General features: G+C 23.4%; 1 protein-coding gene across 1 annotated transcript in view; it reads left to right on the forward strand.

The window, feature by feature from the left end:
* LOC136989333 (uncharacterized) overlaps positions 1-12,577 on the forward strand; it is a 55,780-nt gene extending 43,203 nt beyond the window's left edge. The window contains exons 4-5 of the mRNA XM_067287463.1: positions 11,097-11,189; positions 12,016-12,577. Of these exons, the coding sequence (XP_067143564.1) occupies positions 11,097-11,188 (92 nt within the window). The 3' untranslated portion in view covers position 11,189; positions 12,016-12,577. The remainder of the gene's footprint in view (positions 1-11,096; positions 11,190-12,015) is intronic.
* Positions 12,578-14,745: the final 2,168 nt, after the last annotated feature.

A 14,745-nucleotide genomic window follows, 5' to 3' on the forward strand; every position in this document is an offset into this window, starting at 1 on the left:
GAATATCAACAGAGAAGATGAAGGATGCTATTGGGAGTCTTCTTTGTTCGATATTGCAGTTTCAACATATCAGTCGTCTACAACCTTAATGGATTCTATAGTTGGGCCTACACCAGAAAAGATTGAGTAATTTCTACGTCGATGTACACCAGTTGTTGAAAATAGGATTTGTGGGGTCTAAGCTTCTTAAGTGGTTCTAATCTATCTTTATACGAGATACTGTTAGGCTGGCTAAAATTTTTTCTGATGAAATCCAATAAGTATTTCAGAAATAAAGGGTGGAGTTTAGTATGTCCTGTTTATAGTAGCAAGATATATCTTGAAATAAATGAGATATGGAGATGCGTTGAAGGCTTTTACTATCAAATAGTAATGTAGGAATCCGAATAGGTAAAGCATATTTGAATAGTTAACTGTAGTGGTATTAGACAATTTCAACTGTGTACAGATGTTATTTTTTGTCATAAATAGTAGGGAAAGCAGATTAGATATCATGACCAACAAATGGTGCAGTTTTCTCCGGAGATAATGTTTGAAGTTAGGAACTGCTGAAAAAGTATCCTGAGAAATTCGAAATATGGAACAGCTTCGATCTGCTTATTATATAATGCAAAAGATTCTTGTTCGAAAAGTTTGCCATTTCTTCTGAAAATGGGAAATTTTGTTTACTCGGTATTTATTTTAAGATTGTTTTTATTACAGCATTGTGTTGTAAAGAAATCTGACAGGATGCAAAGATGACAAAATCATCGGCATAGACTACTAGATTGATGCTCGTGTCCTCCATTTTATAGTAATTAAATACTGAAGATATTGTTAATAAAGATGAATTAATATAGACTGATGTGATCACTTTGGAGGAGTTGGTAAAGTTTAGAAAGGTTCTTTTTTGAGGGAGTTACGACTGCTCTAAGATTAGAAAATAAATTTTGAACTACATTTATAAATTTTAACTTAGTATTAATGTTAAGCATGGAATTTATACAACAGGAGCTTAATAGAACTTAAGTCGAATAGGATTTGTAGATCAAGGAAAACATAGTTCTGCTGTTTTGTTAAAAATTAAGAATCTATAACCCTATTAAACACATGTAGAGTCGCAGCTGTTCCTCTTCCAAATGTTTTTTTTTCATCCATTCTTTAAATTTTAATCTTACTAGTGAATAGTTTGCGCAGATTGGAGGGAAGAGCAACTGAACTAAAATTCTTTGGATTCAGAGAATCATGTTGCTTATAAAAATCGTATTGAAATTGGTAGCATTTTAGATGGGGGATACAAATGTAGTTTGAAAGAAACCGTTAAATATTTTTAGTAGTTTGTTATGGAAGTGTAATAAAGCCAATTTAAGCAGAAGCTGTAAGAATGAGATCATTTCCTTGAGTAGTTTTATCTTTCATCTTGTCAAGGACTGTTATATAGGCGTCGAGGTTGAAAGTCAAATCCTGAACCGTAGATCTGTAGTTTGGAATAAAACCAGGAGTAAAAATAAGAGACTTGGTGAGATATGAATACTTTTCTAAGAAATATCTGTGCCAAATGTCTAATTTAACGTAGTTATTGGTGTTTCTCTTATGACTTTTGAACTTGTTAAAACTAGTTGAAAGAACAACTAGTTGTTGTTAAAACTAGTTGTTGATCGAAGAGTAGATGAATTTTTGCTAAATTCGTTAGAAACATCTTTATTAAAAGCTTTATGGGCGCTTTTCCATAAGTAATAACTTGAAAAATCGCATTCAAAGTTGATTTGACGATCGTAAGTAAGATCTGACTCTGTTTCATATAGACTTACAATCACAATAGATTACATTTTTAAGCAATGTTTTTAATAATAATTAAACTCATAAAGAAAATTAATGTTTAAGTTACAGTTACTGATATTTAACTTTATTATTATTAATTATCAAATTGCAATTTTTAATAAATATAATTAACCGATATTCCTAAATATTCTAAAAAAATCAAATATTCAAATTTATTGGCTTAGGGTAATTCCCTCATCTAAGGAAGCTTACAAAGCATTATTATACTAGTACATTTATAAATTTAATTAAATGGCATAGTCTAAAACACTTCGAATTAATATGTGAGCTGTTTTTACAGTGTAATACGGATTAATTTAATATGATTAGTAAATAAATTATTATTATCTCTTTTCTAAGCTGTTTTACTTTTTGGTACCAGATAAAAAAAGTAAATAATTTTTTTTACGAGGAAACAAACACCAGAATAAAATAATAATATTCTAACTAGGCATAGCCTCAGTTCATCTAGTCAAATTTCTAATAAGATTGATATTGCTTCGTAAGTAAGGTTATAAATGATAGAAAAAAGCTGCATTTGTTAAGCTAAAAGTGTAGCATGGTTGGAATGTACAATAATTGATCCTGTCCAGGTCAAGAATCAAAGATGAGACCAGCAAGAGGTCACAAACGACAGTAGGTTTCGAAGTATTCTGAATCAGTAAGCATCAAAGTTGGGTTGTAGCCTGCAGAAATGCTGATTGAAGCAATCAGTTTTCTGATATTGGATGGATTTCTTCACCATTAACTGTAATACAGTATTTTCATATTGGGGAGGTTTAGTATAGTCCTTACAAAATTTCTAAGTGATTTTTATTGTATTAATTTAAACAAAAATTAAATTAAAATATTTTTTAAAATAAAGAAATAAAAGTATAGTAAGAGATAAATAATTATTAATATGTATGTATGTATGTATTGCTAAACTACTAAACATTAATTAAATTAATTTTAATTAATTTTATATTTATATAAAATAATTATTTTATACAAAGTATATAGCTTTATTTTTTAGTAAAATTTATTTATTTTTTATTTTACTAATTTTATTTATGTATATAATTTTAATGGAATTAAAATTTAAATTAAATTTTTATTCAAGTCATTTTAATAAAATTTTAAAATTATCAATATTTTTTGCTTAAAAATTAAATTATTTTTTACAATAAAAATATAAAAAATTTCATTAAAATAAAGTTTTAAAAAGTTTATAAAGCAAAATATATAAATTATTTTAAAAGTTTTTTATTTATATTTAATATTGTTTAATTTTTAAAATTAATGAAACTCCTCTTTTAGAGAGAGAGGAATTTTTCTGTTTCCAAATAAAAAAGAAAGAGAAAAATACAAAAAATAAATAAATTTATTTGATTTATATATTAAGAATATTTATGTTGTAGTGAGACTTTTTGTTTATGATATTGGAATATTATGCAAAAATTGAAAGTAATCTGAAAAATGTAAATCTGTAAGAATTATTTATATTTAGAACGCATATTTTACATATTTATTTTATTTATTTTATATTAAAAATAAGTAATATCTTTTTTAACACGCATATACTTGCATTATTAAATAAAAAAAAAATGTTTGAGGCAAAATATGAGAGAATAATAATAATAATAATAATAAATTTCGAAAATAGAGAAATTCTTTAAAATTTTATGTTAAAATTTAAATTTTTTATTGAATATTAATATAAAATATAATATAAATAATTTAATATGCCAATTCTAAAGAATTTTAATTAACTATAAAATTTTAAAATATATATATATATATATATATTTATGATTAACATTATGCCTATACACTAAAAGCTTTAAAGATTTTTAATACATAGGCAGTATGACCTAAGAACCTACATAAAGCTCAGTGTATAAGAATAATGTTGTTAGCAAACATGGAATTTGCTAATAAGTTTAAGCTCAGATATTAATGATCATGTAAAAATTAATATTTTAACTGAAAATATGGGGAGTAATATAAAGGCCTTTGCTGTATTTACTTAAATTAGCTCATGTAAAGACTTAATTTGCTGAAAATCGAGTTACTAGAAACGTGGTGTTGAGGAATATTCGATGAAAGGATAAAGATAACATTAGAGAAAGATGTATTAATAAATTTACCTTTCTCTAATGGTATCTTTATATCCTAATGATTTCATCGTTACTAAGGCTTGCTGCCATTTTAATATACGAATTACAGAAAGTAGACCTCATGTTTTCATGTTACATCCTATTGTTTTGCCATAGTAACTGAGTAACTTAGGTATCGAAGAATGAATTTAGTGTTTGATGAATTCAATTATTTAGCATAAATTACAGTTAATAATTAACATAATTTACAATTTTGTAATTATTTAAACTCAAATAAATTTATTTAATACACTTATAAAGCCTTAATTGCATTTATTTAAACGAGAAATTAAGAAAAAAAAATTAAATTTATAAAATAGATTGCTACAAAAAATAAATTTTGTTATATATTTATATTAAATTTCTTATTTTAAAAATTTGAATTTTAAAATATCCAATTAAAATAAAATTATTTTTTAAAATTTAGTATATATATTTATAACTTTCTTTCGATCAATAAAAATGCTAAAGATTTTTATTTATATATTCACACGAAGTTTTGAAAATAAATATTTTCTTTGCAAACCATTTGATTGATATGTATATAATCCCCCCAATAAATTTTATATATTCTGTTATTCCAATAAAATATTTATATATAGGTCTACATATATAATTTAAAAAAATTAAACTGAGTGTGTATATGAGTATATTTATGGGATAAATCGTTCAGAGATTAAACAGATTTTCCAGGAAAAAAAACTTAAAATTTATCATAAATTTTAAGGAATTTTTTAAATATTATTAATATAAAAACTTATATATATTTTGTATTATTCTTTTAATATTACACTTTACGTTATTAATAATGAGTCTAATTTACGTGAAATTAATGTTTGTCATTTAATCTCTGTAAATTATTTATAATTCTCGTCATTATATGTAATTATTTTAAACATTTATGGAATTAAATCACTTAAAAAAGTGTAATTTAGTTGAATAAATCATAATTAAAAGAAACGTTTAAAAAATGTGTGTTTATTCTCGTTAATTTTTTAGGTAAATACATTAAAATATATTACATACATTTATTCTAAAAAATCGAAAATTTTATAATAAAAAAGGCATTTTTTATTTATAACAGGGGTGAAGTATAGTAATCGGTCAAAAATGACCTCCCCAATTTTACATTTTTGGACTCACAGGACTTTGCAACGTCGAGAAATGCAAAACAAAATTGAGGGTTTCTATGTATGTACTGTTGTGGGGGCACGAGTTTGTACACCCAGTTTGAAGCATAATAACTCACGTGCCTTTTGTGTAAAATTTCTGAAATTTTGCAGAGCGATTTGTATATTAGGAAAACACGTGTCTAATAATTTTCAAGAAAATTGGATCATTTTTTCGGGAGATATTAACGAGATCAAGTGGATAAAACCAAGAAACACTGGTCGATCGTGAGTTGGGTTCGAGCCTCGCCAACAGGCTGGCCACGTGGAGTTTTTCGGATTCTCTTCACATTTGTAACACTTAAATAGTGATCAGTTTCCGTTAGAAAGTCCTCCCGGGAGGCATCCCCCTCTGCAGATTATCAAATTGTTGCATTGCTGTACAAATAATCCAATCCAAACCAATCTGACTTAAAGGTAACGGTAACAATTATTGGGGATAAAAACAAATAAAAAATGCCAACATTGCCATCATTCATTTTTAAAAATAAAATTGTAATTTTCATTCTATTGAGTTACTAAAATATAAATAAACAAAAATAACAGCAAAAAAGTTTAAAAGAGTTTTTTAGAGCTTATTTTTAACTTCATATCACTTCCAAAATAATTTAGAATTTAAATATTTCTAGTAGTGAATAGAGTACAGCGCAATCACCTCTCCTTTACACGTGCTTCTCTTTCAATGGTTATGGGCATAACTAAGATGCTTCGGGAGAATTTGCTATCGTTTCATAATAAAAATCAACTTTATAGGATTTTAGAAAGAAATTTATAATATTTTTCAGTTAAAAATGGTCTAGCACTTTGTAACTGATTTAAAAAAATATACCGAAAAATTCAGTAGACAAAATTTTGTTAGAAAGGATTTTTTTTAAGAACTAAGAAAAATTTGAAATTCTTATTCGAAAAAAATGAATGGAATTTTTATAAATAAAACTCTTTAAATTTAAAATAAATTAATAAGGTTATTATTTTAAATAATATAATTCTCTATATTTAATCTTAAAATTTTTAATATAATTTTAATTTCTTTTAAATTAAAACTCTGTATAAAGTATATTATTTATTTATTTAATATATTTGTGATTCTATTTTTAAGTGAAATTAGGTAAATTATTTGAAATATTTTACAAAATAAAGCATAAAATTTTATAAAAAATATTTGATAAAGATAAAAAAACTGTAAGAATATTTTTAAAATTTTACAAATAAATTATATTGTGTTGTTTAATTTATATATTAATTAAATTTTAATAATTAATGTCTCTTCTAAATGAAATAATATCAATTGACAAATTAAATTAATTTAATTATTATATTTTCATAAATTAATAAACAATTTTTTAATAAGAAAGTAGAAATTTGGTCGAAAACTTATCATTTATTTATTAATTTAAATAAAAATGAAATATAAGATGTACGGCGATTAGAATAGAAAATGCTTTAATTTATTAAATATTTAAAATGTTTACGATTTATATTTCAAACTTCATTAAATTGCATGTAAATTTCTGAAGTTTATTATAAAACCTATGAAAATTTCTTTTATTTTCTGAATCTCTTAAGCAATTCTCGCAATTGCAATTTTGTGTAGCGCCGGATTTACATACAGTAAAACCTGCGTAAACCGGACTTCTCGGTAACAAAAAGTTTTTCAGGTTTGGCAGGTTTTTGTTTTGAACAGGATTTTTATAAACGTAGAAAATTGCTCCGTTCTATAGAAATTTTTTTATTTAGGCAGGTTTTCGTTTTGTTCAGGTTCCATCTTGGACAGGTTTTACTGTATATACTAATTAAACAAGCTACAGCTTAGGGCCTGACGCTGATGGGCTTCTATATAAAAATTATTTATCATAATTTGGTGGAGGAAAGTTTTTTAAATTTTATTTTAAGGCCGGAACAAATTTAAATACGGCACTACTCCTGATTGACTTTTATATCCACAGCAGAATTTTCTCAAATCATTAAAAAGTTTTACAAAATTTTAAAATCACGTTACAAATTGATGCCAGATGTTGTCATGTGGTTTTTTTCCTTTCAATTCATATTCAGTTTACCATTAATTGAAGCAAAACTTAGTATCATCGATTTATTTGTAAATTGAAATTGGTGCATCTGGTTTCATTACTTTGCTTATTAGTTCTAGTAAAAGAGATCGAAGTAAAGACTTAAAAACTGCCTGAATATTATGATTTACACTCAAATACATTATTTAAAGTGAATACAAATATGTAGATCATTACAATTTTGACATTTGAGACATGATTTAACCACTGATTGATAGTAAACTCTCTCCGTTTTGTCATTAAGTAAAGTATAAAGTAGTTTATTAGTCTGAAATGTAGAACTATAAATTCCCAATTGTCATCCATCTGTTTCTCTTTCCTTAATCTCAAGAATGATGTTAGGTAGACAAAAATCGAGACCAGATATGGGAAACGTAGAGGCATGAAGCCGATTGACTATATACGAACTTCCGGGTCTGAACCGGAAGTCACGTGATTTCAATTCAAAAATTTCCCCAGAATAGAGTTAGATGGCTGACCGACATGACTCTGTTGTTATCAGGGAAAGTATGATGTACAGAGAAAAAGCATTACTAATTTGAGGTGGACAGCACATATTTTAAATTAAATAAATTTAAAATATGATTAAAAATTGCAGCTCAGCATTGAGGCCATGTCAAAATAATTTTTTAAGTTGAAAATAATTTTATTTTTTTCTATTTTAAATCTAGAAAAGAGTGAAAGAAGTTGGAATTTTATGAAGTCTTTGACAGTGAGCCATTGAAAAAATAGATTATTATTTTTTTAAAGAAGAAATCTGATTGAATTTGAGTTTCTTGATAACACAAAGCCGCTTACGTTATCAAGTAACTCAAATTTAGTCAGATCAATCTCTTTCATTCTAAAATTCTATTTGCTTTTTATTTTCTTTTTTTTTCTTGTAAAATTTGATTTTAAGATTAGAATTAATTAAAGTAACTTGAAAATATAAATAAAATCCTTAATTTATACCGGCGTACTTCATTTAAACCTTGAACTTTAATTAGTTTACCATATCTGACTTCATATAAAATTTAAAATAATCCTTTTTATAAATTTAAATAAATTTATTTAATATATCATTTTAATATTAAAATGATATTTTAAAAAATATATTTATTTTATATATTAAAATTAAGTTTTAAAATAAATATCGATAAGTAATAGAAATTAAAGAATTTAAAACATTTTATTTTAAGGTTTAAAACATTAAATTTTATTTATTGATAGTAATTACAATGATAAAATTAAAATTGCATATTTCTTCGGGTCAAATTGATTAAATTTTAATAAAATTTACGTTTAAATTGCATTATTTAAAAAAATTAATATCGATTATTTTATCAGATAAAAGAATTTTTAATATGGATTTTATCGAATGACTAATATTTTACAATAGATTTTGATGTAATTAATGTTTTTATATATTAAAAATTAATATTAAATAATTAATTCGTATAAAATCTTTATAAAATAAAATAAAAATTAAGTAAAAAATTATAATTCTTTTTACTTTTATCTTTGATTTGTAATCAACATAAAATATGTAATTTTAATGAAGTTTCATGTATAAGATGATAAAAATTTTAAGAAAAAAATTTGTAAAAATTTCTCAAAAATTAATGAATTAAAATAAAATAATTTAGATTAATAAAATCATATTTATTTTTTATAAATATTGAAATAATTACAATTAAACAAAATCATAATTTTGACAATTTTAATTCTGTAAATTACAACTTTGAAGCATTTATATTTTTATGAAATAAAATAAAATAAATTAAGAGGGAAAAATCATAATTCTTTTTATCTTTTTTACCCTTTTGTGATCACCATCAAAATTTTGTTTTATCGCTTGTTGAAGTTCTGAACATCAATGGCGTGTTATTCCTCCATTAAGTGAAAACAGCCTACAAGAGCTACAACAGCTGCCATGTTACACCATTTTCTGAAAATTGCAATATTGGACAGTAATTTATTCCAAATATTACTGTCTAAATACATCAACAACACAATTTTTTATATACATATATATATTAAATCACTTATCATTAATATTATTACTATTATTATTATTTTATTTAATATATCATTACTTTAAATGTATATAAAAATTATTCTACTGATTTTAATTATGTTTGTTGCTTAATTATAATTATCAGTATTACTTCTTTGAATTTTTTAATGTAATTTATTCAGTATTATATAATTTATCTTTTTTTTAAATTTTATTCTTAACATTTATTAATTTAAATGCTTACAAATTAATTTTTATGGGTTAAAATATTTCTATAATTTCAGAATAAATTAATTAAACAATTTTTAAAGAATATTCAGCAACCAATTACTCATGATCTGTATTATTCAATTAATCGTCATTACAAGAAAAAATGCTTAATTGTGATTTAAAAAAGGAGATATTTATAAAATATTTAAATAATAAAAATTGATATTAATTTATTCGTCTTTAAAAATTAACAAAGTTAATTACGTTTTCCCTATGGTAAATTAAGTTTAATTACCACAATATTATAAAAAAAATTAATGATTTAAAAGTATCTTAATCTTATTAAAGACGGATTACACTTCCTTAAACTGTAAAAGATTAAATTATATTTGAATTTTATCAACGTTTTCGGTTATCGAAAAACTTCGGAATCGATTGTACCAAAAGAAAAAGAAATAAAGTATAAAAAAAATTTGATTTTAACCTGTAAATAATTGTATAAAATATTGAAAATGTAAAAATTTTCTAATGTAAATAGTTTATATTCTTACAGTAGACTAAATAAATCCTATAAGATAAAATACAATAGTTTCTTAGATAAAGAATATCCTGTTAAGAACTGAATTTTCCGAGTGCCTATCTCTTTCATACAAACATCGTAAAAAATTCTAACCGATTATGTTTATAGAATGAAGTAGGAGAAAATTGTAAAGTATGTCCACAGTAAAGTCGTATGTTTAAATGTAAGACATAGGAAATTGACTTGGGATTTTGTTGTCACAAGGGATGACAATCTTGTTGGATAGTTTCCGTTGAAACTTTGTCCGGCTTCATTATACGAATCTACTTGTCTTTCAAAGGTATTTCAATATATTTCGTTTCAAATTCGATATGAAACTTCTTACGCAAGATATATTTTTAGAATTTCATTATTAAATATAAAACAGTATAAATTTTAACATGCGTAAGTATTCTAGATTGAGTATACCACCACCTCTTCTGCTTCAAGTTTCTGTATCACGGTCACGGTACATTTTTAATTAATTAATTAATTAATTAAAAGATAGTTTACTCGTATTTAACTTAAGTAAAATTTTATTTTTACTTAGTAATTATAATTCTTAAATTATCATTAAATTATCGAAGATTATAAAGGGGATACTTTATTAATTAAAACTCTCGAGCCTCATTATAGGAATAGCTTTACACCCTTGTTGTCAAAAAAGACGTGTCATAAGGAAATTGCAGCCTATCAGATCTGATATATTTTTTTTTCCTTCTTCAAAATGGTTACAGCTAGAACCCTTTCACGCCCAGCAAGAGGCCGTTCTTCTCAATAGCCACTAATTACAAGGCAGAGGAGGAGTGAGAAATCGATGCCAAGTCCAGAATGCTTTGCTTCCTTAATATATTGATAGATATTTAGCATCTGTATGCATGGTGCAAACATTGTTTAGCAAAGTTGTTGACATGTATTGTTAGAAAATTTCTCTTCCTTCAAGTAAAGAAAAATTAGTTTTCTAATATAATTAACAAATGTGTAATTAGCCATATTCAACTTCAAACAAACTTGTAATAATTCATGAAAATTATTCAATGGCTCATTACTTTTACAAATTTTACTTTTCTTGTGATCTATTTTTAATGCCATCGTGTCTTACAAAATTACTTAATGAAATATTTGATTAGAAATCAATAAAAATTTTTGTTTTCTCAGGTAATTCACTTACAGACAATGGATATTCTTGTCATAGAAGTGGACCGTTAATAATTATAGTAACGATCATGATCGTACTACTTAAATCTTAATGTAAGACAATTTATCAAATTGTATTTTGTTGTATTTTTTTAAAATGATTAGTAAAGTAATTTGGTACATAATATATATTTTAATTATCAATAATACATTCGATAACTCAACACCATACACTAAAAACTATAATAATGAGTTTATATCTTAATTATCATCAAAAAATCTTATATAATTAATATTTTAACAACCTTAATTAATTTTATTAATTAAAATTCATTTTAATTAAATAATTTTACTATTTTATATAATAAATTGTATATTATACTGATTTTAATTACTTAAATGAATAAAAATCGAATAAAATTTCTTATATAATTAATCAATTAATAAACTTTTTAGTGTTTTAAATTTAAAATTAAAATAATAAACAATTCAGGAAAAATTTTGTGTTTAATTTTTTCTTTTTTTATATCTAAAGTTTAATTTATAAAATTACAAAAATATTAACAAAGTAATTTCCACGAAAGAAAGTAAAAAGAACAATTGATGAATATATTTAGTAAGATTAATGCCGTGTCTATATTCTGAATTTATATTTATTTAAAGTTATAATGATATACTACGCTTCACTAATCGCTCATTAGTCAATGCTTCAGGAAATAATTTTTTTTTTTTTTTACTTTAAATATTCTTCTTCTTGGGAAGAACTATATAATTATTTTCAGTAGAAAACAATTTTTCAAACTATTTTCTTTTAATTTCTAAGAGTATATTATAAATTAAACTAATAATGAAAATTTAGAAACTTTCTTCATTTTTTAAATATCATATAAGAATTTTATTTTATAAATAATTTGTATTTTTTAATTATTTTTTCTTTTAGATAAAGTGGTGCCTGCATAGTTACGCTGTGCCAAGCTAATGGTTGCCCTTAATGGTCATTAGGGCATTATAGTTATCGTTGTCCAAGACTTTGTATCTAGTGTCCATCATTTTCATCTATTAATGTTTTATGCTTACATTTCACAAAAAAGAAGGGAAAAACACTGAAACAGTTCATAACATTTGGAACCAAATAAATAAATAAATAAATAAATCCAATCAAATTGTTACTGAAGATATAAAAGAAAAAGTGTTTAATGAACAAATTATTTAGTGGATAAGAGTGTTCATTAATGCCATACTTGTGTGTACATAGACTTATTATGGTAGAACCTCGAGTGATGATGAAGCAGCAGCGCTCAACAAACTGAATAATTAAAGGCCCTATAAAAATGATAAAAAATAAAAATTTACAAGGCCTAATTGTATGAAAGGATGCAAAATAGTTCAACCCTTAGGGATATTTATTGTTATTGTGTTCAAATATACTTTAATTTTATCTCTATCTCTATCTCTATTTCTCTCTGTTTAATATACAAAAAAAATCCAAAAATTTATTTATATCCCATTTAATTTGTATTAAATAATTTTCTTTAAATAATTTAATAAAATGGATAAAATATATATATATAATATATATAAATTAAAACATATCATAATTTTAAAAATAAATTTTAAATGGTTTTTTTATATATATATGAAATAAATTTTAAATATTTTTCCAATATATTAGAATATTGTAAATATGAAAAAACAGAAAAAACATTTGATAAAATAATTGATTTTTTAGTGTAAAATATAAAAACAATTTTAGCTAATTTATTTGTTACAAACAGAATTTTGAAGTATATTGTGATATTAATTTTATTTTTATTTATTTGTACTTAAAAATAAATGAATAAATCAATTAAAAAAATACAACTTTTTATAAATTTTATGATACTGAAGATAACTACTTCATGCATTATATTATATAATTTTAAATTAGGAAAATAATAATAAAATTTTATAAAAATTCTAGAAGCAATAATTCAATTATTTTTAAGTAAAATTAAAGAAGAATTGCAACTTTAATTAATTATTTATTTGTTAAAATTAATTTTTTAAGTATTTATTTACATGAAATGTCTTCAGTATCATAAATATAGAAGATATTTAAAAATATTTGATCATTAAGGTTTAGGTATAAAGCTCAAAATATGAGGAATTTCAAAATATGTATTATTTGTTGTTGTTGTTATACAAAAAATATGAAACTACAATAAATATCACTTTAAAATGCATTTAGAAAAATAATTCTTTTATCATAAAATAAAACATTATATTAATAAATAATAACTTAAAATGTTTTTTTTTATTATTCAAAAATAATTTTATACATTTTTATAATAATAAATTCTCTTAAAATTATTATTATTATTATAACAGAATTTAACGTTAAGTTATTTATAAATAAATTTAAATACTAAAAGTAAATAAAGTTAACTTCTATCTTTATTTCAATAAATTTATTACTATTTTATTCGTGTAAAAAATAAGTAATTACACTTTCTAAATTTGATTGTTATTGCTTTTATTATTAGTATGTTTTTTCCTAATATCTTAATAATGAATTTGAGTGCGAAATGAAGATTGACGAATCGATCCGGGATTCCTCGGAGGAAGCAAAGAAATGAGAATTTAGAAATCAAGCCTGGGGTTAGTCATCAAGCGTGAAACTATAGATTTTTCCACTTGATCGACCAGTCGATTTGATACGATAGAAACTTTTTTTTTTTCTTTTTTTAATGCCAGACTGATTTAAAATGTCTAGATTTTATCTTTAATATATATATAAATTTTTTATTTTTATTTAAAAAATGGATATAAATTTTTGTAATGATTATAAAATTGTATTTGATAATTTTAATAAATGTTTAATTTAATTTTAAATAATAATAATAACAAAAAAAATGTATTGTGAAAAATCAAAAGTAAAATATTTTTTCGCTTCAGTTTTGTTTCTAAGGTAAATTTTTGTAAAGAAAAGAACAAGAAACGAATAAAATTTTATTTGTTTTCGCATTTTTCGATTCTTAAAAATATTATTTTCGTTTGAACAAAGTAAAAGTTTGTTTTGTTTTATAAACTTTTACATTCGTTCTAGCCTGCTCTATACACTATGTTCATATCTTAGACATTGCTCTTATTATTTTAAAATTGACTTTATGAAGAAGTTAAGATGGGATACGTAACAAACAATATTTTGGCAAAATATAAAATTATCGACACATTATTCTCTTCCTAAAGAGGTGTATTTATCATCTCTACTGACGAAATTCGTCAATAGTAATCAAATATCTAATCTTTTATATATATCCTTACTTTTATATATATTTCGCGAGAAATTCTATCATTCCTTGCTTATTTATTCTGTATATGAAATGAGATTTTAATCTTTTCGAGATAAAGAACGTTCCATTAAAATTCATAATACGATTGTTCGTCCAACAATATAAGCTAGCGATACCGTCTTAGCGGCTCCTAATCATTAATTAATTTTGTATTGTAATTCTATTTATATCAGATTACTGTGGCAACAACGATCTTCTGTACAGTATTAATAAGAGAAAGTCATGATAGTTGAGAAGGATATCAGTTTTCTCCTCTCTGATTCCCTCAATTTCAAAAATATCACTCTCGATATCAGCTTTCGAATCGTAGAATTCATTTCTGAGTATACTTTATAAAT

Source organism: Centruroides vittatus, unplaced genomic scaffold (genome assembly GCF_030686945.1).
Source record: "Centruroides vittatus isolate TY-2023 unplaced genomic scaffold, ASM3068694v2 scaffold_464, whole genome shotgun sequence".
Taxonomy (NCBI): Eukaryota; Metazoa; Arthropoda; class Arachnida; order Scorpiones; family Buthidae; genus Centruroides; species Centruroides vittatus.